Genomic DNA, 25,372 nt, shown 5'->3' with positions numbered 1-25,372 from the left:
GCAGGATCAGCCCTCAGTCGCTTAATCAGTTAACATATTTAAACAGTTAATTTCAGAACATATTTACATCCCTCGTGGGGTCTAGAATACAATTGGATGGAGAGTCAGGCGAACTGAGTTCTAATTCTAACTCTGCGCTATCCATGAGATTTGGACAAGTTACTTCACCTCTTTATATCTCTGTTCCCCACCCAACCCACTGTACATTTTTCAGGGCTCTCACCTAACACAATGGAACTTTCACCTCAGTGAAATACATACATAATACAAAACACCATACTTACACAGACAATTAAAGAGTAGAAGGGGAAGATGAACGTTAGTACGAGAAAGCGATTCATTTAATCAAAGTTCAAGAAATGCAGACTAAATATCTACATACAATTTAACAGAGGTAGAAGCAAGATCACTGATGATAGCACATGTAAGGCAACCATAATCAAACTGATTATTTCTAATGATTCATTATAAGCCCTGCTAATAATAGCACTTCTGAAAAATGGACTCTTTACTACACAACAATTTAGATCTACCTGTAAAAATAGCATCAAATATTCTTAAGACTGTGTCAAAGGAAAGCTGCTGGCTAATGAATGAAAGATCCTCATCAACACAAGCCATCATTCAAGCAGCAATTATACCTACATTTAATAGAATGGCATTTCCAAACCCTGATAAGCAGAAAACAAAATGAAACATATCATCTGCATATGTAAGAAAAAGTAAAGTTCAGGAGCATTCAATTTAACAATTTCCATGATCTTTATGTATTTGCAAGTGGTATTTGGGCCACAAAAGAGCTTTGACTTAGATCACTACGCAGGAAGCAATATTTGATTAAATAACTCAGAACATTAAGTAGACAAATTAGTAACCATTTCAACTGCTCTGAGCGAGAATAGCTTCATTGAACCGCCAAAGGGAATACCCAGGTTGGCCAAAACAAGAACACTCAAAGGCAAGGCAGTCAAGCAATTATTAGGGCTCCAATGGGGAAATTTAAGACTCTGAAGACTAGATTCATCGATTCCAAGGCCAGAAGGGACTACTGTGATCAGCTAGTCTGACCTACTGTTATTGCACAGGCCAGACACCTTTCCAAAATAATTTCTAGAACATATTTTAGAAAAACATCCAATCTAGATTTAAAAATTAGCAGTTACGAAGAATCCACTACGACCGTCAGTAAATTGTTCCAATAGTTAATTGCCTTTAATGTTAATAATGTAAGTCTTATTTACAGTCTGAGTTTCTCTAGCATCAACTTTCAGCCACTGGATTCTGTTATACCTTTCTCTGCTAGATTGAAGAACCTATTATCAAATATTTGTTCCCTATGTAGGCACTTTTGGACTGTAACCAAGTTACCTTTTAACCTTCTCTTTGTTGAGCTAAATAGATTGAGCTCCTGGAGTTTATCACAATAAGACATGTTTTCTAATCCTTTAATCGTTCTCAGGGCTCTTCTCTAAACCCTCTCCAACTTATCAACATTCTTCTTGAATTGTGGTCACCATAATTGGACACAGTATTCCAGTAGCAGTCACACTAGTGCTGGGGTAAAATAACCTCCCTACTCCTATACAAAAATCCCATTTATGTATCCAAGGATCACATTAGCACCCTTGGCCACAGTGTCACACTGGAGCTCATGTTCAGCAGATTATCCACCATGATTCCCAAATCTTTTTCAAAGTTACTGCTTCCCAGGAAAGAATCCCTCCATCCTGAACTAAGGGACACATCCCAAAACATAAGGGCATTTTGGTTGTTGTCAAGATTTTTTTTTTTAAGTTAATAATTACTTGATGTACAATTCCATGAGGAAGAATGTATGGATCCTATCCACCTCTCTGCAGTGTCGTTTTTAATGAAAAATTACAAATCAAAAACTATAAAAACTGACCAGTCTCAGACTTAAGGTATTTAACCCTTAAACAAATTTAAGAATTATCAAGATGTTTAATTGCTAAGTACAAGGATGAAAAGCAATAATTCACCTCCTTGTAAGAACTGTCCCCCTGAAATGCAAAGATAATAACCTGTCTTACATACAACAGCATCATTTAACAAACATATTTAAGGATGCTAGGGTCACAGTTCTGTAATCTATACATTGAGCATGTTGTATAAAAGACCTAAATACTGCAAGAAATATTTACCTTTTGGGGAAATATTTCATTGAAATCAACAAACAAAAATGTAAAAAACATTACTAACACCTATATCAAACTATAGCTTTTAATTTAACCAACTGCAAGCTACTAAAATAAGTTTATTACTTTGTCTAAGAAACATGGAGTGATAATTTTGTCCCTTAACAAAAATTAATATCTACTGTAATTGACGACAGACATATTGGGAATCCTAGCAATGACATTAAATATCTTTATCTTACCAATGTATTTGTACAGAATGCTTGACCTAAAGTTTATGCCTTCTCATCTTTAATATCACTAGTGTTTTAGAATGACCCATATTTTTCACTCTGCAATCAATGTATCTTGCATATTTAGTTCAATCCCCTCCTACTTTTAAAATTGAGATAGTCATTAGGCAATGTAAGGAAAGCAGGAGACTGCAATGTTATTTAGTATAGCCATATATAAACAAAAATGTAAGCTCAGTGTTTGAAAAATCCATTTGCCTACAACAAATAGAAAGCATTCCCTGGCAAACACTATTGACCTCTGCAGAGTCTAAATTTGCTTACAGCTATTTTTTAAAACAAATTATATTTCTCTCGCAGTGAGATTATGAAGCTATTTGGTGTTTGGAAGGTTAAATGTGAACCAATGCAGTGCAGTCTAAGTCAGGGGTTCTTAACCTTTTTCTTTCTCAGTCCCCCCCTCTCCAACGTGCTATAAAAGCTCCAGGTCCTAGTGCGGAAGCTCAGGGCTTCTGCCCCACAAGGTGCCAGGGCTTGTACCCTGCGAGTGGCACGACTTGGGGCTTCAGCTGCAGCGGCAGGGCCTCAGGGCACCAAGCTTCAACTGCGGGGCACCAGGGCTCAGGGCTTTCTGCCGTGGACCCCAGCCAGTCTAATACGGGCCAGCAAAGCAGAGCCACCTAAAATCAGCTCAGAGTCCCCCAGGTTGAGAGCCACTGTTCTAAGTCACCAGGCAGACAGTTCCAATATCTTTGTTGCTGCTCATTGTTTTCCCACGCTGCAAAAAAGTAAATGTTGACAAGATTCTGGTCAGTTTTTACGGCTAATATTCAGAACCCTTGGGAGGCCACAACTCTGACAAGAATCACCTCAATGTGATTTATGCTACTTAAGAAAGCTATTAACACCAACAAAGGCAGGCAACAAAGCTAATCACTAAGGAATAAATTCAAAAAGGCAGGATGGGAGAAGCTTTAGAGCTGTGATACTCAGACTGAGGCTCGCAAGCGCTCTTTAATGTGTCTTTTATGGCTCTTTGCAGTACATGATATTAAAACACTGTGATTTAATTATTAACTAAAGTTATTAACCAATCAGGATGCTTTTACTACATTAACCAATTGTAGTTGATGAAATAATACTTGGTCAGTCTTTCTGCTGTGAGAATAATTTTATATATATAAAAAGAAAGAATGAATTCAAGCTAATCTAGCTCTTTTGGGTAATGTTGATCGCTGATTTGGCTCCTGAACCACTGAGGTCTGAGTATCACTGCTTTAGCATGTCAGAGAGATACCACGTTACAGCAATCAAAGCTAAGAAAGGGCAGAAACTCTTTGCCCACTCGCATTGTGGTCCAAAAGCTCTGGGAGTAGGGGCAGAAGAGTGAAAATGCTCCTCCTTCCTTCTAGCAGCCAAAGGGCTTTGGTGGAGCTACCTATTAATCAAAGACCAATATGAAACATGAAACTCCTGAGGACACCCAGAGACAGCACCTTCATATAAAGCCAAGAACCTTTGACAGCACCCGAGGGAGGGGAGGGAGGGGCCTCATTTTTCATATCTTTGTAGGTTTAGACATTTAGCTGCCACATATGTGGTAACATTTCTAAGGTCTATATGAGGTGATGGTTGCAAACAGAGAGAATTATGGTGCAAGTTAGAAAAGAGAAATGTGTTATGGATAAAGATACTCTGGGGGAAGTAGGAGGGTAAATATGAGACTAAATACAGGGAAGTAAGGGGCAGAGGAAAAGAAGAGGAAAGAAAAAAGAATATCAAAACAGTTACAACGTGATCTATTGGGGGTGGGGGGGGGGGGAAGAGAAGCCAGGAAATGTAAAAAGATACAAGAGCAAGAGACCCATAGAGCTTATAAACTCTCCCCACTGTCCTATGACACCATTCTGCACTGGGAAGAAAATGTAATCCCAAAACAGGAAAGGGAAGAGAGTAGGACTGGATTTGGGGATGTTGCTGTGGGCACCATCGCAAGTCACCTTTCTGGGGCTGGGAAAGAATTGTTCCCTCACTGCCAATTCAGCCTGAGCATTGTGAGTTTTTGCCTTCCTCTCTCATCAGCCAAGGGACCCAGTGGATAGCTTAGGTTGTAAAATCCATTTTGCCACAATTTGGCAGTGCCCAGTGCAGAGGCCTTGGCTCCCTAACAAACCAGAACAGGAAGTGGATTAGGAAAAGGCATCTCCCAAACAAAGTGGGGAGTGAAGCTGGGGTTCCTAACATCTGCTACAGCAAGGACATAACCCCCTCTTCCACAGCACAGTAATCCCTGAACACAGGGAGAGTAGTGGAGTCCCAACAATGACGTGGGGATCTGGTGGACTGGATTACAAAGGAAGGATGACCTGCACTGGACATGTTATTGCTCCATAGTTCCCAGATGTGTTACTTAATGCAGGTGTGGCCTAATTAAATCACATTCCTGCTGTCTTATCTTTTTCTCCCATGCAGTGTCCTGGACAAGTATTTCTTCAAACTGCAGCATGTGCGCATTTGTAGGATATAGCAATGCAGGCTGGGGAGTGCCAGCAACTATTTTTCACCCTGCCTAATTTTACACAAGGATATTTACCAACAGAACCAAACCAGTACAAATACACTGATACAACTCACATGTGGATACAACAATTCCAGTGTAAGGGTGTCCACATGGGGAGATGTACCAGTATACAGTTTGCACAATCAAAGAGCTCATCAGGAAACGAGGAAGTGGCACATTTATTTAAATTAAGACAAACACTTAGTTTCCCCCAAAAACTGAGTTTTACTAAGTTTTTAAAACCTCATATATTCATATTCAGACTGCTGCAGCACATTTTACTTCAGTACTTATTACAGTACTCATTACTTTTCTGTTTTAAATATACATATTAATATTGTACTGCTTTTCACATCAATTAACCCACATTTAAATTATAAATACTTACTTCTGTAAATTACTTCCTAGTCAGTTATATTAGCTTATACATTTTTTTGTAAGATGCTGTTTATTTTACCTACAATGTATATAAATAAACTACACTTATGACACGTCTACTGCTATCATAAGCTTTTGTTCTGCCACCCATCATCACGATATCTGAACACAACTCAGTCTCATCTTAAAAACCCAAGCTTGAAGAGGTTCATGTATGTTTAACCTTTATTTATAACCTTAATTATGCTCTCATTCTAGGACTACATGTACCTTTGATTAGTTTACACTGAGAAACCAGTTTTTCAGAATACAAATGTAGTATTTCATATGGAGAATACTGTTGAATTTGCTATCCTAAAAATTGCAATCATTTCACCAAAGAATTACCAATTAACAAGTAAGAGCTAGGATTCCCTCCAATGTTATATGCCAATAGGCAGGGCCATGCTATGACAATATCAGATTGAATGGGTTACATGTCCAATAAAAACAGTTTTACATATTTAGAAAAAAAATCTATCTATCTATAGAAGAATCAATAATATGCTGTAATAGCAACACTAATACATTTCTAAATCTGTTTAAAAATGTTGTTTTGACGACAAGCAATCCTCTTTCTCTGGAGGCCACCTTTGGTCAAAGCCCTTTATATTCAGACTACAGACAGACAATAACCAGAGGGACACAGAGGAACAAACCAGACTTCCTTTCTTACTGTGAATCCTGATGCGTTCTAGGAGACAAGAGATGAAAAGAAAAAACACTGCATTTTTCCTGTTAAAAAGCTAAAAGATAATGGCAGTTGCAACCTAAACTTCAACATCTTCAAAAAAAAACTTAATGGAGGTGTGTCAATTTCTCTACAAAAGGATGACTAGCTTTTCAGCTGCTTCTTCCTGGCTCCAGTGAACCGATTACACCTACTAGTACTCCAAGCAAGAGCATAAGACTACTTTATTCCTATTATGTTTTTTTGTAGAATGCATGTGTGATGCTAACGGCCCCCCAGCAACAGCTGGCAAACTGTTATCCTGATATATACCCAAAATGTGGCAAGTAATATATAATTGGAAAGCTAATAACTCACTGATCATTAGTATTCTTGCCTGACATATGTATGGTAAATGCACAAATGAGTTTACAGATATGTGCTGAAAGTATGTTCTTAAGATGTATTTGGCAAGCAGTGCCTAAACCATACCTGCTCCAGACCAAAGAATGTCATTCCACCTACTTGAATGTATCTCCAATGGAAATTAAGCAAGGTATGATCAAAGACAAAGAAAAGCATATTTATAAGCAAAGTAAATGAGCCATCAGGAGAGCAAGTGGGAAAAGATGACCACTTAATCTCAATGAGGGTTGGAGACTGCACCCCACAGGCAGCCTTCCGGCCTCTTGAAGCAGGATCAATTAACTTTGGGAGAAGATAAGAAGAGAAAAAGCCATTTTGGCATCCCTCACCTAAACTGACAAAGAAACTCAGTTTTGCGAAGGGCCCTGGTCAGATAGTCTGGTCACCCATGCTGGAAGAGAGACTTGGTGAGAAATATTTCTTTGAAAAAAAGAGAATCTAGTTTGTTAAATCTGGTTTTAATCTTAGAAGTGTATTTTTACTTTTGTTTGTGTGTAACCCTTTCTGCCTTTATTCCTTATACTTGCTATCACTTTAACCTATGTCTTTTTGTTTAAATAAACTTGTTTTACTTTTACTATAAACCAACTCAGTGTTTTGATTACAACAGAGTGTTTGTCAACCCCAGTTAAGATAATCAGCTGCTGGGTACCATCTCTTTAAAGGGAGCAGTGAACTAAACTTCTTGAAGTGTTCTGTGAGAAGGCTGGACCCTACCGGGCAGAAAGTTTTTGGGAAATCTGGGACCGGGAGCATGCTGGGGTCACCCTGTGAGGAATAACCAAAACCAGGGTGAGGTTATTGTGCTGTAAGCATGCTGCTGGGGCCAGGGGTCTGAACCAAGGCTTCAAGCACAAATACACGCAGGGCTACAGGGCAGGCAGTAACACCACCTTACCGGTTTGGGCTGAACCCCAAAACGTCACGGTATGTCAATCCTTACCTGTCCGAAAATGACAGACTAGAGCAGTGGTTCTCAAAGCCGGTCCACCGCTTGTTCACGGAAAGCCCCTGGAGGGCCGGACCAGTTTGTTTACCTGCCATGTCCTCAGGTTTGGCAGATCGCAGCTCGCCGCTCCAGGCCGATGGGGGCTGCAGGAAGGGTGGCCAGCAAGTCCCTTGGCCCACACCGCTTCCCGCAGGCCCCATTGGCTTAAATTAAAATGCCAATTAAACACCACAATTTGACTAATTTTTCAGGTTATAAGTACGAAAAGTACTACTCCCAAGAAGAGACAGCCCTCCATACATATTTATCTTGCTACAGAATGCATTTCTCATGAAAAGTTATATCTTTTAAATATGGATAAAATAGAAGAGATGGAAGAATTAAAAAGTAAGTATAACTGGAATGTGAAAAAATCTTATTTACTACATTCCTGCCTTTCACATTTCTCTCATAGAATGCAGCACTAGGAAATATGTATTGTTCAGACACTTTTATTAACTGAGCCAACATTAATACGATGGGCTTGATATAATAGTGATCAATGGCTCCATGTCTAGTTGGCAGCCGGTGTCAAGTGGAGTGCCCCAGGGGTCGGTCCTGGGGCCGGTTTTGTTCAATATCTTCATAAATGATCTGGAGGATGGTGTGGATTGCACTCTCAGCAAATTTGCAGACGATACTAAACTGGGAGGAGTGGTAGATACGCTGGAGGGGAGGGATAGGATACAGAAGGACCTAGACAAATTGGAGGATTGGGCCAAAAGAAATCTGATGAGGTTCAATAAGGATAAGTGCAGGGTCCTGCACTTAGGACGGAAGAATCCAATGCACCGCTACAGACTAGGGACCGAATGGCTAGGCAGCAGTTCTGCGGAAAAGGACCTAGGGGTGACAGTGGACGAGAAGCTGGATATGAGTCAGCAGTGTGCCCTTGTTGCCAAGAAGGCCAATGGCATTTTGGGATGTATAAGTAGGGGCATAGCGAGCAGATCGAGGGACGTGATCGTTCCCCTCTATTCGACATTGGTGAGGCCTCATCTGGAGTACTGTGTCCAGTTTTGGGCCCCACACTACAAGAAGGATGTGGATAAATTGGAGAGAGTCCAGCGAAGGGCAACAAAAATGATTAGGGGTCTGGAACACATGATTTATGAGGAGAGGCTGAGGGAGCTGGGATTGTTTAGCCTGCAGAAGAGAAGAATGAGGGGGGATTTAATAGCTGCTTTCAACTACCTGAAAGGGGGTTCCAAAGAGGATGGCTCTAGACTGTTCTCAATGGTAGCAGATGACAGAACGAGGAGTAATGGTCTCAAGTTGCAGTGGGGGAGGTTTAGATTGGATATTAGGAAAAACTTTTTCACTAAGAGGGTGGTGAAACACTGGAATGCGTTGCCTAGGGAGGTGGTGGAATCTCCTTCCTTGGAAGTTTTTAAGGTCAAGCTTGACAAAGCCCTGGCTGGGATGATTTAACTGGGAATTGGTCCTGCTTCGAGCAGGGGGTTGGACTAGATGACCTTCAGGGGTCCCTTCCAACCCTGATATTCTATGATTCTATGATTCTAATAGTTACTAATATATCAAGAAGTATCTCTTTCACCTGTGCTCTTTACTAAATTTGGCTTTTTACTAGATTAAATGTACATTGAAGTAGTTTATACCAAAAATGTTTGGAAAGATTTACAATGTTTTATATTGGAAAGATTATATTTTCTTCCATTTCAATGTGAATACTCCTAATTGAATATTCCACTCCAGGTCTGGACCTAAACAGCATTGTTGTAATGCTTGTGAACCACAAAGCAGAAGTGACTTGTCATTAAAATGTGCATTTTGAGTACATGCAAGTAAATAGACTATATGGCATTAAGAAAACAGATTTTTCAAAATGTTAATCTAAGTTATTGGTAAGAGTATAATTTTTAGATTGTGTCCTTTTGTACAAAATGTAGACTACAAGATCTCTGGGGCAGGAAATGTCTTCCTTCTTACTTTTTTGTACAGCTATTAGGACAACGGGGCCCTGCTCCTTGACTGGGGCTCCCAGGCAATACCATAGTAAACGTAATAAAAAATAATAAGTCACTGTTTAAAAGTCTAAAAAACACCAATAAGATTACATTTAGCAGTATGAAAAGATCTCCGTGTGGACTTAAATACATAAGGCAGCTTGTCAGGCTAGCGAGGGGCCAGATGCATTAAAAATGCAGGTAGGGGGTCCATTACAATTAAGTAGTTAAACTCTGTCTAGCTTGCTAGGACAACCAAGGACAACTTATTTTGGCAACATATACTTGCCTAACCTACAAATGAATCATTTGCTATTTCATTTGTTTTACTATGAAGGTGCTCTCACCTTTGGGCAGATGTGTTTTCACCCACGCACTGAAAGACAGAACATAACCAGGGCAAACATAACCAAAAAAAAAAAATCACCAAGAAATTCTAATGAAAGATCTGTCAGTAACTTACTACTTAACTCTGGTTACGAAATGTTAAACACAAAAGTAAAAATAACAAGACATATAAGTGAAGAAAACAACTTGGGTCCTAATCTTGCAAATATGTAGACCTTGTCTACATGGGAGAAATGACCAAAATATCTATTGCAAAATAAACTATTCCTCAGCAGCTATTCCTGAATAGCTCCCCATAAAGGCACTCTATTCCAGAATAAGAGCAATTTTTATTCTGGAATAATTATTCTGCTTCCAATTAAAATCAAATCCTCTGGTTTTGAACTTGCATGAAGAAGTAATAAAACAATTAGTACAGTAAATATTGTATTATTTGATCATAAAATTTTCAATTTTTGGAATTTTTTTTTTTAGTTTTACTACATCCTCAAATTTTCTATGTAAACAAGATGTTGATATTAACACCACATAACTGCATTTTATAAGTTGTCAGAAGAAATCATGAGGTTTTAATCTGCTGAGTAAGAGACAGTTGATTTTTACCACCCAGGGATTCTGACATCAGAAAAATGGAATACATATTTGCTTTCCCTTTATTTTTTGGGCAAATAAACATGAAAATTTGTGAAGCCTGAACTAATATTTCCTCATCTCAATCTTTTCTGACAGCAACCAGCTACTCAACTACCACTCCTGCCCCAAACATCCAGCACTGTATCCAACAATGGGGTCCTGATCCATGACTGGGGCTCCTAGGCACTACAATAAAATAAATAATTAACAATAATAATTTTACAGAAACACTATCTGGGTGATTTTGTTAAAATGTATGACAGTGAAATGATTAATGCTGACAGTTAAATGGAAATTAGGCTTCAGAGTGAACACTAAATTAGGCAGATAATACAGCTCACAGCTATTGTTCCCAGCTTTCTGTAGATTCAGAAGAAAAAAACTATCACATCACATTACTAAGGCACATTCTAAACAGAAGGGCTAGACATTTACATTTTTTTAAATGAAAGCTTTGATTCTGCAAACAGCAGAATCTGTGGGCAGCAGAATCACATAAGCCTATGTATAATGGACTAGAACATAGACAAACGTCATTCTTGAAGGAAAAGCATCTGGTTGCTAATCAATACCAAATGAGCTCTCCGAGCCATCCCAAATATATGCATTTTAGTACATTTAACACTTCATCTTGAGAATAAAACAAACTGACAACAATCCAGTCCTAATATACTGGACTGCACTAAGAAGCGGCTAGACTATTTGGCAAGAACTAAGTAGCCATGAGTAGTAAGCTCTGCTCCAGAAAGGTTCATGACTCGAACAGATGTCTACATGAGAAGAGTATATAATGTCCTTAATCACACAGTAACATGCTCTCATCAAGCTTCTCTTTTTTTCTTTTCTTTTTTTTATGAACAACATTCACCCCAAAATAAAAACAAGTCAAGATATTAATTGTTTAAAACTTCTAAGAAACTCTGGGAACATTTTGACGTTACTTTCCTGACACAGCTTATTTCCAGTTATCCTACATAAAATGGTATATATTGAGACTTTTAAGTCCTCAGCCTTAGGCTAAACACTTTTGTTACACAGTTTGGTCCTTTACAGACAGGTATGCTGAAGGTTGTAGTTTCCAGAGAAAACATGTGACCACAGAAAGGCTTCTTGGGAAAGAGGATAATAAAAGATCTCTCTTCTGGTCCATATAGACAGAACTGGGGAAAGCCGTAGCTTGTTTGGTAGGGCTTCTCCAGTGAGATGACGACAAAAGTCTGGGTAGGACCTGAGGTGTGGTTCCTGGCTGAGAAGGAACAAGGGTAAGGAACTGGGCTAAATATGCTCTGAGGAAGAGCTGGGCAGAAGGCCTAAGCAACAGTAAAGCAAGCATGCCAGGGAAAAAAGTAGTCCGGGAGGTGTGGAGGGGAGAAGTGAAATAGGAACATAAGGTTGGCACAATTAGCTTCTTCACGGTTGTGGGCCCCCAGGTTGGAGTCCCTTGTAGAGGAAGGGCCCGGGTGCCCCTATGGCACCACAGTGCCACTAGAGGCAGCATTAGGAGACTCCCTCCACAAAGAGGCAAAGGAGTATCGACCTCCTAATGCAAGGGAAAAGGAGAAGGAAAAGGTCACAGACTGACAAGAGGGCTGGGGCCCAAAAATAGTAAGAGACTTTTTGGAAAGAAGCCTTTGCTTTGGGATTTTAATTTAACCTGGAAGAGGGAGGGATTTTAATTTAACCAGGGGGACAGACTACCATACCAGTGAAGAAAAACTGAGGTCTGGCTGCAACTCAATGACTGAGGTTACAGTAAGCAACTCTGTTAAATCATATGGTGAAGACATTCTCCCACTGAGAGAATATATGTTGTCTCCTGGATGCTGAATAAATCATCTTCAAGAATTGCGTAAGGCAACATACAGTCTCATTAAAAAAATAAAATAAAACCGACCAGCCACAAATACATCTCTGTTCCCATCCCAGAGTTTCCAATCTAACTATGACAATGAAGTTCCAAAACAGTAGACAAGGAGAGAGCAGACAACAAGATTACACAGTTCCTGAAAGTGTATGCATAGCATTTTTTTTTAAAACATTAAATAAGAGTCTTAGTCAGTTCGTTTCTTGTTGGCATTGTGGCAAATATGGGGTTTAAGGTGGGATTTAAACAATTAAAGAATAACTGCAGTTCAGGAAGGTAATTCCTGACCTAGGGAGCAGCACAGGGAAAGATACAAACAGCTGCAAGAATCAAAACAAATGCTGTATTGACACAGCAATGGCTAGAATATAGCCATGGGTAGAGGAAATTAGGCAATAAGAGACTAGGTCAGGTAAGTAAAATACAGTAGAACCTCAGAGTTACGAGCATCTTGGGAATGGATGTTGTTCGTAACTCGGAACGAAACATTATGATTGTTCTTTCAAAAATTTACAACTGAACACTACTTAATACAGCTTGAAAACTTTACTATGCAGAGAAAAAACACTGCTGTTTGCCTGTTTCATTTAAATTAAAACGGCTTAGAGTTTCCTTACCTTGTCAAATCTTTATTTTTAACTTTCGCTTTTTTTTTTTTAATAGTTTACGTTTAACACAGTACTGTACTTGCTCCTCTCCCGTCTCTAGTGCTGCCTGATTGCGTACTTCTGGTTCCAAATGAGATGTGTGGTTTACCAGTCAGTTCATAACTCTGGTGTTTATAACTCTGAGGTTCTACTGTGGTGGCAAGTATTTTGCTGGCTTCCAATGGGAAAACAAGAAGCTTGGATTTAATGCAGTGGAACAGAAAGAGCCAGCAACATGATTCAGAGAGGATAACAGGGGTGTGGTAACATGGACAAGTAAGTTGACTGTAGCACTACCACCAGATTATATTTTAAAAGACAAATTCCCTAAGGAGGCAGAGTTAAGGTTGAACACTCAGCCTTACCTCTGCATTTCTTGACTTTGTGGTATTTGATTTTTCAACCTTAAATTTTGCGTTAGTGTTTGTTTGCCTGGAATTATCCATATTTTGGGCACAGAACTATGACTACTGCATATCTGAGGATTGGGTGACACTACATGTTGAAAAGCAGGAGTGACACTGATAGTCATAACAGTTTCATATTTGCCATTATGAGCAGAAGCAGTGAAATTTCACTCTCCAGCTACTTGGGAATTCTTGAACCTTTTTATGTCTTGCAATCTCTTCTTGTCTTCACTTAATGTGGTTAAGCATCCTTTTAACACTTTATATAGCTGACTATCAGCAATATCTTTAACCTTTTTAATGCAAAATGGATATTGAGGAAAAAGTGGTATCTGCGTGACCATATTAACAATGGAGCAACAATTTCAACAGTAGAAGTCAATAGACTCTACTAATTCATTTACATGCTAACAGTAAAATCTCTCATATTTCCTGTATTTTTAGCTCACTGAAATGAACTTTACGTAACTGTATTATGCATAAAAACTCTGCCATATATTAGGCACAAGTATATTTTGCTTAAAAATATTTCAAGAGACTTCCATTGAAGTTTAAAATACCTCTGTTTTTTTTGAAAACTTAACTGCCCTCCTACATACCTGAAATCTAACTTCACTAACAGCATGGCATATCATTAAATTACTACTTCATCCTGTGGCTTCCTACTCCACCTTCAGCAACGTAACACACTTGCCAATCTGGAATTTATTTCTCACACACCTCTCTGGGTTTTGTGAGTCATCACCTTACTTCCCCTAGTTAATAAAGCATCTGTTCAAATAAAAAACATTCTGACACAACGTTAAATGCAACAGTGTTTTCCTTCACAGACATATACTCGCTGTTTACACTACTAAAATTAAAACAAGCCAAGATGAAATCACAGAATATCAGGGTTGGAAGGGACCTCAGGAGGTCATCTAGTCCAACCACCTGCAGGACCAACCCCCAGTTTTTGCCCCAGGTCCCTAAATGGCCCCCTCAAGGATTGAACACACAACCCTGGGTTTAGCAGGGCAATGCTCAAACCACTGAACTATCCCTCCCATTAGAACAGAAGCCACCCTCTCCATCTAGCACACGGACTAGCCAGCATGGTCAGTTTATTCAATTCTTAAAATTATTTTAAGTTTCAGATGATCTTCATAACCCATATGGATGGGCACATTTCTTTTTGATTAGGAGGGACATAAAAATTGTTATTCTGGTATCTTTGCATTACTGGGGCACCATTATATATAAATTTAAAAGTGTATTCCATTTCCTTTATTTTGTTAAACCTGCTATAAATAGAAGACATCAAGAAGTCTCACGTTTTATTGTCAGAAAAAGCACATTTTCCTAAACCTAACACCCTAATATTTCAAAAGGACTCATTTTTCTCAACTGAGTCAGCAGCACTTTAGTCAATTACAAATTCACCTGTCAGGAGGGAATTCTTTAAAAAAGTATTCGTCTGAACTTTACAGAATTAGTTAGCCACTAACCCAAGTAGTAATTTACGTAAGAAATATTCAGAGAGCAACATAGTGCATCTTCCAACAATGAAAAACCTTCAGGCCACTGCTATGTTGTCTTTGCTATGCTTTATATAGCAGTCAAGAACTTACACTTATTATGATTCTCAAGGCAGCTTACAATAATGTTCAGTTTGCAAAGACTGCACATTCACTTTACTCAGTTAAGGAGAAGCTTTTGTAAGTAAAGCATCCCTTAATGTAATCAAGCAGATTTTCATCACCTGCTTTTCCATAAATTAGCTTTTCAACCCAGCTTTCATGGAAAATTGTGAATCAATGGTGAGCCAAATGAGTAATTCCATAGTACAAGCTTAAATGTAACTGACCTATAAATCATTAAACAATAACTTTAAAAGGTATCACTGCTTTTATCTTTTGTAAAAAACGATAAAAGGTGTCAGACTGAAATCACTGTAAAGTCTTCTATTCACTAAAAGAATAGGTACAGCATAGGTAACTGCATGTCAAGATTTTCCACTTCACCAAAAACAGAATGAACATAGAAAATGAATTCTCTTTGCAGGAATCCCGGAAGATTGGGTTTTAGTGAAATTGGCAATCTTAAAGTAAACACAGCCTTAAGCTTTTTCAGACCCATAATTTCTAGCTAGTGAAGCTCCTTAAGTGGTAGAAGGGGTGAAAGCTGTAGTGTACACAAAGCACAAACAAGATACAAGTGTTTTTGACACCATGTTGTCTCACCTTGTTCTGCACAGGGCTGGATGACAAAGTGTTAAAAATGCACAATTCTTGCCTATACTTCAGCTTCCATCAGTGCTACCATTAATGGAGCTACATGCATTGGGAATTATGCATCTGAAAAATTTTAAGTAGGCCTTTAGAACATCAACTCATGTTCATATAAGCTCTATCAGACATCCCACAAATGACAATGACTTTTAACCTCTATCAGTCACCCAGGATCAGATCTGAATCCATCACTTAAAGGTGAAAAATTACATCTCATTTCCAACCCCATCCCATCTAATCAACATCTCACCATTTTTCCTAAACATACACACACACACACAAATATATAGCTCTATACACACAATTTAAAAGCCAGTTCTGTCAATTTAGAGATGTACTGCCAAGACCAAGTTTCTGTTTGCACTTACAGTCTCCGAATGAGCAAAAAAAATCAAGTAAACAACAAATCCCCTCAATGTTGAGATCTGAACCAGTCAGAGTTAGCCTAACATATGCTGCTGTTGAACCTACAAAGGCAGATTTGATATCTGCGGGCAAAAGTCTCTAATATTTGACTTAAATGAAACTAGACAATTTTTTCAGAAGTCTGCTTTTTAAAACAATAATTATTAAATATGAAATGACCATCTATTTGACTTCAGAAGCTAGATTTAACATAAAACAAATACAAGATTAACCGAAGTTGTGCATAAGCTTAGAGATACACATGAAAATTACAATATATGTTAATGAAGAAAATGTCATTAGATTAAAATATTTTTTCTGGAAATTCTAAATAAAATAAATTTTGGTTCATGACCCCCATCCTACTCAGCAGCCCTCGGGCAAGCTTAAAACTGCTCTAAAACGTTTCTCCAAAAATAAATCTAACTCAATATGTAACTTAGTTATGTAGGATAACAAAGTTGAATTATCAATATTATGAAAACCACAATCCTTTTAGCCTTTTTCACTTTGACTTGAGAGTAAGATGCGTAGTAAAGTTAAAGGTGTATTATCATCAAGACAACAACGTCTAGTTTTTACATGCACAACTTTTCATTGGCAGATCTCAATGCACTTTACAAAAAAGGAGGTACCCTATACAGCTGAGCGAATAACTGATTTTTCAGTTTGCTGGCAGTTCTGGGGGAAAAAAAAAAAAGGTTCACGTCAAGCTGAACCAAAACTGAAAATTCAAAGTGTCATTGAATCAAAAAAGCCAAGAAAAAATTCATTTTGGTTAAATGAAATATTTCTTTTGACCCTGGCTAGATTGACTAAATAGCCAGAGGAGGACAATGACGAGATGGTGGTAGTGATGCCTGTCTTAGCCCAGTGGTTACAGCACTCACCCAGGATGTGTGAGATGCAGTCCAGTTCCCCCCTCTGGCTGATGTGAAGGAGGAATTTGAACTAGGGTCTCCCACCTCTCAGTGGAGTACCCTAACCACTGGGTAAGGCCCTACCAAATTCATGGTCCATTTTGGTCAATTTCACTGTCATAGCATTTTAAAAATTGTAAATTTCATGATTTCAGCTATTTAAATCTGAAATTTTACAGTATTGTAATTTTAGGAGTCCTGACCCAAAAAGGAGTTGGGGAGGGTTGCAAGGTTATTGTAGAGGAGGTTGTGGTACGGCTACCCTTATTTCTGTGCTGCTGCTGGTGGCGGCGCTGCCTTCAGAGCTGTGCAGCTGGAGAGTGGTGGCTGCTGGGTGGGAGCCCAGCTCTGAAGACAGCAGTGTAGAAGTAAGGGTGGCACAGTATGGTATTGCCACCCTTAATTCTGCATATGGGTGCTGCCTTCAGAGCTGGGCATCCAGCCAACAGCCATCACTCTCCAGTTGCCCAGCTCTGAAGGCAGCGCAGAAGTATGGGTGGCATTACTGTGACCCCCAACTCCCTTTTGGGTCAGGACCCCCAACTTGAGAAATGCTGGTCTCCCCTCTGAAATATGTATAGTATACGGTTAAAGCACACAAAAGACCAGATTTCACGGTCCATAATGCATTTTTCATGGTTGTGAATTTGGTAGGGCCCTAACTATGGGATATTCTAGGAAAGTCTCAATTTTTCCTGATGAAGCAGTTCCTCTTCATATAAATAGTAAGCCATTGACCAGGGGGATCTGAACTTGCGACTCCTACCTCCCAAGTGAGTGCCCTAACCACTCGACCATGGAGTCATTTTAATTCTCTCTTTGGTCCAATGAACATGTTTCCCTTCAAAAACTTAACAGCATGTTGTAAACAAAGTAAATATTTTCACTGCAAAAAACTTAGCAGTGAAAAATTCTTATAGCAAACTGAATTTAAGTAATGGCACCCCCCACCTACACACAGCTAAAAAAAAAATTCACTACTGAATAATATTATCTGGTTTATGGCACCCAAAGTACCAAATCAAGCTCAAAGCACCACTGTTCTGGGTGATATCCAAGCACTTAATGTGACACGTTGCAAAAAGCTCAAATTCTAAACAGATAAGACAGAAACCCAGCAATAGACTAACAAATAAGCAAAATTTTAAGAGTGCAAGAATTTGTTAGTTCTATTTTCTTTTTGGAGAGGAGTTGATTTGTTTTGGACTCTTGATTTTTTGTTGATTTCCTCAAACCACAATAAACACATTACTTGGTTCAGATATCCCAACCAACTTGCTGTGCCTTAGATGACCTAGCATTCTTTAAAATATTGTTGAATAGTAAACTATATATTTAAAAACAATTTTTATTAGTTCTAGTTTAATACAAATTCAAGCAAGTCTCTCAATACTTCATAAACCACAGCAAAGCAAAATTTCTTAGAACTATGAAATTACAGAATTCCACTATTTCCATCGATCTTGACAACATAAGAATTCAATTTATGCTAGTTGCTCTGATATTAAATTAAGTCATAACCCGCAGTATTTTATATTCATTTGTAAACTTCTTGGGTCAGGAACCTAATCTTATTTGATAGCTGTAAGTGTCACATGCTGTACATCTGGGGCACTAATAAGTAACATGGACTACTAAAAGATTTCTGAAATACACATTGTTAAAAAAAAATGTAAATACCTACAATGCTATTAGGTGTAAATGTTACCTTCTTTCAATAAGTCCACACAGTATTTCTGTGAAAACATTTGTATTTAAAGAGGCTTGTTCACAGTGTAACAAAATATAACTCCCTAACTGTGCCATATTCACTTTACTTGGCAAAAAATCTTGAAAGTTGTGAAGTATTTTGATTGTATTTCACATAGTGAAAGTTCATCTATAGAACTTGAAGCCCTTTAGCAAAATGTCACTTTAAAAAATCCACACAGCATGTATATGAAACAGAAGCCAAGAGAAGTTAAATAATTTTCTCAGATCAAACAGCAAGCCAGGGAGAACTGGGAATAGAACCCAAATTCCATACCCTACCCAATGGATCACACTGTCCAAAACCCTGTGGATAACTTGTTTTATTTTTACAGTTAGGATTTTCAAAGAAGCCAAAAGGGAGTGAAAACTTTCAATGGAATTTGGACATCTAATCCCCTTAGGACTGATCCACACAAACTTGCACTGAAATAACATACATTCCAAAATAAGAGTGTCCACATAGACTTGCACTGAAACACCATCAGGTGTGAACTAAAACTGATTATTTCTCATCCATGCAGGAGCCTGTACTATCTTCAGGCTCATCTGAAAATCCCAGCCTACATGTCTGTAAAACACAATCAAATAAATGGGACTACTCACAGTAGTAAAATTAAGCATGTACATTTGCAGGATCTGGGCCTAAACTGCAAATCTATTTGTCCAAGGTGAGTAAAATATAATTTCTCATTCTCATTATGATAAAGGGCAATCAAGTAGCTTATGTGCAAAGACTGGTAAATCTCAATGGTAAATGTAGAAAGCCAACCTAAAGAAATGATTTTTTCAAGCTGGCTGTCACTAGCACAACAACACTGCACAAACATAATTTGCCCTAAATGGGAAGAAAGAGATGAGATAGGAAACACTGGGGAAGATAACAGGGAATAGGTATCAGAGTAACAGCTGTGTTAGTCTGTATTCGCAAAAAAAAAAAGGAGTACTTGTGGCACTTTAGAGACTAACCAATTTATTTGAGCATGAGCTTTCGTAAGCTACAGCATCCGATGAAGTGAGCTGTAGCTCACGAAAGCTCATGCTCAAATAAATTGGTTAGTCTCTAAAGTGCCACAAGTACTCCTTTTCTTTTTAGGGAATGGGTAAAAATTCAACTACTGATATTTTGTGTCAACCTATAGGTTACTCCTAGGGGAATGCTATGCCAAGAAATTAAAAATTCTGCATATCTTATTTGTCAAAACAACAATATAATCTCCCCAGTTTCAATTATTTTGGTAATTTGTTTCAAAATATTTGTCAGCATGTATGTATGTAACAATTCACACAACAACAAAAAAGATTGCCCCAGTAGTAGAGAGTTAAAGAAACCCCTATGACAACCCAGTTTCTGTTATGCTTTTGTCGGACACCTCAGTCTGGGTGTGTCACATGTGCCAGCTAGGCACACCTTGGGGGAAAACTCTACCTCTTGCGCCTTTTAGTCGATTCTCCTTTTTTCACCCTGCCCCTGGAAGTGTAACCATATTTCAAGCTCTGCTGGGGGTACTGCGGGGAAGGGGGAGGCTGTGTGGGGCCCCTCCAGCCCAGACTCCTGCTCTCCCTTCCCCCAGAGCCCTGCCAGAGGCTCCACTCCACGCAGCTTCATTACTGTCCCACCAGGCAGACGCGACCCATACCTGCTGATAGTGGGGGGAGGGGGCACAATTTAAAGGTTCAGCCGCCTACAGAGCAGCTCAAGTCATGCCCCCCACACTTACCCTCAGTTTCCCCTCCCAGAAAGTAGAAGCCCTTCCCTGCAGCTCCCAGCTATTGCTCCTGCCTCTCTCCATGGCACCACTTGCCAGCTCCAGCACCGCACCAAGCGGGACCGGCAAACACAGGAACTGCAACCTCTCTGGGCTCCTATGCAGGCACACTGCGAGCTGGGGAGCCAGGCTCTGCCAGGTCGACCATCCCCTAGTGGAGACCAGCAGCTCCACAGCGCCAGTTGTCTGGGAAAAAAATGAAATTCTGTGCAGAACGTTAATTCTGCGCAGAACGTTAATTCTGCACAAATTCTGCATTGCACGATGCGCAGAATTTCCCCAGGAGTAAACAGTCCCACACTGGAAGAGTACTTTGCTCCCAAAACAAGCTATGAAAACTGCATTAGTAGTAGCCCCTACATTTTTAATTAAGTGCCTACCAGATATCAATGTGTTTTGTAATACTTAGTGAATAAAAAACAAGGAGTTGGGATTATGACAAATGCAGCAAGATACCTCAAATTACATAGAACCCTCATCTTGGTGATAAGTTCACAGCAGTGCATAGAACAGACCACGTCCAATTAAATATATTACTTTTTTCAAGCTCTAATAATTTAAAGATATTAGATTACTTTTAGCTTTTTCATGGTTCCCCACCTCTGTATTAGTCTGTACTTGGAACTCAAAATGGGACTGCAATTTAAAGGCAGCAAGATTCTTTCTGGGACCTTTGTTAATAAACAACCCCAAACAGGCCCCGGCCAAAAGCTAGTGTTAATTTCCTTCTTTTCCCTGGGAACATGCACATGATCAGTCTCCACCCTATGAGCAGGGACCTCACTGTCAGACAAATAGGACTATAACCTATCTACCCAAACCCTCCCCCACACTCTTTCAAACCAGACACACAACACTGACCAGCTGAAGTGAACATGACAAGAGATAGCAGTGGGGTGTGGCCTGAATGTTACTTTTTAAAAAACAACCCCAGCTTCATTCCAGTCATTAAAAAAACGCCCATTTCATTAGGAAGAAATCACCCACTGTGTTTTTCCGGTACAACATGTGAACTCTTAGGATTAGGAATCTGCCTGGTATTTACTTTAAACTGAACGTTGGCAACCTCAAAGTTTTCAAACACATTGAGCCAAAAAGGCTCAGTCGTCACGCCCTTTGAAAGCTACACAGGAGATTTCACCAACAGCTCACCGTGAGCAGTGAAGTAAAGGAAGCTGCGTTTTAAAGGGGGCATTTTCCGCACAAAGCGAAACATTTAAAACACCCCCAGCGTTTCCCTCGCCAGCCGCTGCCTTCCCATCTCTAAGCGTTACAAACCAGCCCTCCTGTTTGCATCACCCTGAAGCCCCTGGCAGCACCTCTCCCAGAGGGTCCCTCCCTGTCCCCACTTAGCCGGGGGGGGGGGGGTCCTGTGATCTTTCCCATCTCTCCTCGGTCGCAAACCTGCCCCTCACCCGACACTCTGGGGGCATTTTGAGAGCGAAAAATCACTCCCGCCTCGTGCCCCCGGGGCACCAGCCCCACCTCGGCCAGGGGAAGAGTCACCTTCGGGCAGGGGGAGGGGAGGGTCGATGTTCATTTCCCCGCTCCCCTCCTGCCCAACCCCAGCACTACCGACAGCGCCCCGGGGCTCTGGGCAGAGCCCGGGCTGGCGGCCCCGCGTCCCCCGCCCGCCAGTCTCGGGGCGGGGCCGGGGTATCGGGGAGGGGCGCGCCAGGCTGACCCGGTGGCTGCGGGGGGCGGGGCGGGCGCGGCCTGTGCCGGGCGCGGCGACTCACCTCGAGGGGGCGGGGGGGGGAGGAGGGGTCCCAACGGCCGGGCCATGGGGTCCGGTCTCGGCGGAGGGGGCTGGGCCGGGCGCAGGTGCGGGGCGTGGAGGGGGCCGCGGGGGGGCAGGTGGCGGGGGCAGGTGGCCGGGGGGGGGTCTCACCTCGGTGGGGGGGCTGATCTCGAACAGGTCCAGCCGGTTCGCGTTCCAGTGGTTGATGATATCGGCGAGTTTGCGCCGCTCCTCCTCCCGGCTGCCGCCGCCGCCCGACATCCTCCGCCGCTGCCGCCGGGGCGCTCGGTGCCGGGGCCTCTCCGCCGGGCCGGGCCGGGCCGGGCCGGGCCGGGCCGGGGGGGTCTCCTGGTCGGGGGCGGGCGCTCCTCGCTATTTGATTGTTTTTATCCCAGTCCCCGGGCGCGCCCGGCGCTTTCCCTCCGTCTCGGTGATAGCGCGGGGAGGAGGGGGACCCGGGGCGGCGCCTCCTGCTCGGCAGCGTCTTCCCGGAGCCGAGCGCAGCCGCTTCCCCTGCCCCGGTGTCTCCCTCACACAGAGACACACACACACACACCGTCCCGTGCGCGCCGCCGCCGCCTCTGCGCGCACTCTCCTCCCACGCCGCTCACCTCCCCGCGCCCGGCTGCGCCGCCCCGCGCCTGGCGACTGCGGCGGGAGCGCGCCTCGGCTGGTTCGGCCCCGCTGCAGCCAGGGCAGCCGGCGCGCGGGGCTGGGGGGGGGGCTGGAGCGATGCGCTCTCCCGGGCCGGGATCCCGCGCCGCTGGTGCGCGCCGGCCGGGGTAGGGGGCGCTCCTGATAATAGGGGCCCGCTCCTGGTGCACGACCCGAACGACAGGGGCGGAGCAGGGATCCGCTCCCAACAGTTCTCAGGGCAGGATCGGGGCCCTGTGTTTAACTCCCAGCAATAAAGGGCGGACCCACCGCAACCTTTTCCCTGCGCCGATCACTGAGAGGATTGGTTACACAGACTGGTTGTATCCTTATCAGAAGCAATAACAGTTTTGCTCTTTGTATTTCCTGGCTGTATTGGCAATCTCACGCTTTGAACAAACAAAAAACCCAGCAACTGGAGCACATGGCTGGGGAAAAAGGTGGAGATTGCTGGGCTCTCTTTGATGCTCTGCCACTTGCTCCCCATGTGGCCCCGAGCATGTCACTTCACCTCTCCATCAATCCACCTTTCTCCCCTGTAAATTTAGGAGAATGATACTTTGCTGGCCGGTGTGGCAATGTTTAATAACATTTCTCCAGCCTTGATAGCCTGGCATGAAAGCAGCCGTATAAGAGCAACGTGTTGATATAAATTTGCACAGCCTGCGAGAAATCTGAGATGATATTAAAATGTCAGGTTTTAATTTTTTTAAAAAATATATATTTTTTTTTTTGCAAAATCTGTTGCATATATATGTTCAATAGGTACTTGTGTTAGATTTCAAAATCCAGCAAGTTTTCTTTCATGGTGAAGTTACAAGGCTTTAACCAGTTGCAATCCATACTATACTGTGTTCGTAGTACTGCAACGTTTTTATTTATTTTGCATTGGAAAATGTAAACAAAACCAAACCCTACCTTGAATGTCCACTCTTGGCCCTATTATCAAAACATTTTTTTGGTTTTGTTCAATATCTGAAATAACAAAATAATATCGTGTCTGTTGTGATAGAGCTGTGAAATGTACTTGGCAGAGTATTTTAAGTCCCTCCTTAGCTTAGCAGTTCAGATTCATTGTTTTTATTGATGAGGTTTTCATTGGCTGGGCTATTTTAAAATGGAGAGTCTAGTACTCAGAAGCCTTGTCCACGAAGAGAATTATATAATTGTGATTTTAATGAGTGGGGGATGGTACCAATGTAAGTACAAGCAATGGTGGGTAGTCTATGGTATCACTGGTTTTACAGATGCAGGTCATTTACAGTTTTGCCCTACCTCTATACTTGTGCTGTGTCATACCTTTGAAGTTGCACAGCCCTGTGGGAACTTGTGCCCAGGACAGTGCCCTGAAGCAATGACTTCTGGGAGATTTTAGAAGGCTTTCTGAAAGCTCTGGTGAACTATAAAAGAAGAAATTAAGCTCCAGTCCACTATGAAATTCTCATAAATCTGCTAATACCAGCAACCATTCTCAGTCCTTTAGCAAAATGGAAAATTTAGCTCTCAGCAAGAAAAGCTTCTTTAAAAAAAAAAAAAAAAAGGCAGCCCGGCTGTACTAGATAACAGAGGATGTTCTGGCAGTGCCTGCAGAGAGCTAGAGACCATATAAACTTCATGCTATAGTAGTTGTGCCTCCACCACTGCCTGAGCAGACAGCTGTATGCTTTGCTTGCAGCTTACATTTGCTGAGTGGAGTGTTGCTTTTGTGTCTGCACCCCTTCCACAGACTCATGAAACCAAGTTGTTCTCAAGACCTGCAATGAGTAATAGTGGCTGTTTAACTTCGGGATTAGGAAGGAGGCTGTTCTGTGCCTGGTGCAAATTGATCCCAATATTGCTGTGCCAGACCATAAAGATAATATTAATAATAAATGGAATTATTTAACAGAGTTTCAGAGCGATTATCAAAAGTCATCTTCCTTTAAGGCATCACCTAATGTTATTAGGGACTAATAACAAAACAATTTTCTGGAATCTTTCTGTTTTGAGATTTATTTTTTCCTTTATCACTTATATTGTGCCATAAATGGACATGATGCTTCATATAAAAATGAGACGACCAGGTCCCTGCTGGAAGGGAATACAGCTTATTGCCCAATTCTGCTAAAATTACTCCCACAAAATAGCTCCACTTAAGTCAATGGGACAATTGGATTTGACTCTAAATTAGACAAATCATCAAACAGCTGATGACAAAGAATGGCACAAGGCTGGCAGAAACAACAGAAGAAAAGGGGAAAGGAAAACTGCTCTAAGGAGAGTATTTTTTTTACAAGATGTAAAATTGCTTTTTCCAATTTTGTTTTCCCTTACATGAACAATGTAATGCTTGATTTACTTTACAAAAATAACCATAGACGATTAGGTAATTAAACTATCATAAAAAGCCATTGTTGTGATTATTTATACAGTGCCCAATGTGTGACAGGCACTTTACTGAACAAATAAGACACATGCCCTTCCCTATGGAGCTTACAATCTAATTTTAGTCCTGACAAGACTGAGCACAATAAAACAGAAGGTGGGGGTTGAGGGAAAGACTAGGAAT

At 41.1% G+C, this 25,372-nt stretch overlaps 1 protein-coding gene across 6 annotated transcripts in view; it reads right to left on the bottom strand.

Annotated features, from left to right (window-relative positions):
* Nucleotides 1–22,494, bottom strand: part of AFDN (afadin, adherens junction formation factor) — a 217,634-nt gene extending 195,140 nt beyond the window's left edge. For 5 of the 6 annotated variants that reach the window (XM_077813348.1, XM_077813344.1, XM_077813349.1 and 2 more), the window contains exon 1: nucleotides 22,321–22,494. In XM_077813348.1, the coding sequence (XP_077669474.1) occupies nucleotides 22,321–22,431 (111 nt within the window). In that variant the 5' untranslated portion in view covers nucleotides 22,432–22,494. Of the gene's footprint in view, nucleotides 1–21,935; nucleotides 22,013–22,320 lie in introns of those variants that run through there. The other variant, XM_077813347.1, reaches the window with a different exon arrangement.
* Between the last annotated feature and the right edge of the window lie 2,878 nt (nucleotides 22,495–25,372).

The sequence above is a fragment of the Eretmochelys imbricata genome, chromosome 3 (genome assembly GCF_965152235.1).
Source record: "Eretmochelys imbricata isolate rEreImb1 chromosome 3, rEreImb1.hap1, whole genome shotgun sequence".
In the NCBI taxonomy this organism is placed as follows: Eukaryota; Metazoa; Chordata; order Testudines; family Cheloniidae; genus Eretmochelys; species Eretmochelys imbricata.
The sequence above is the reverse complement of the archived record's forward strand: the minus strand, read 5'-3'. Positions and strand labels throughout refer to the sequence as shown.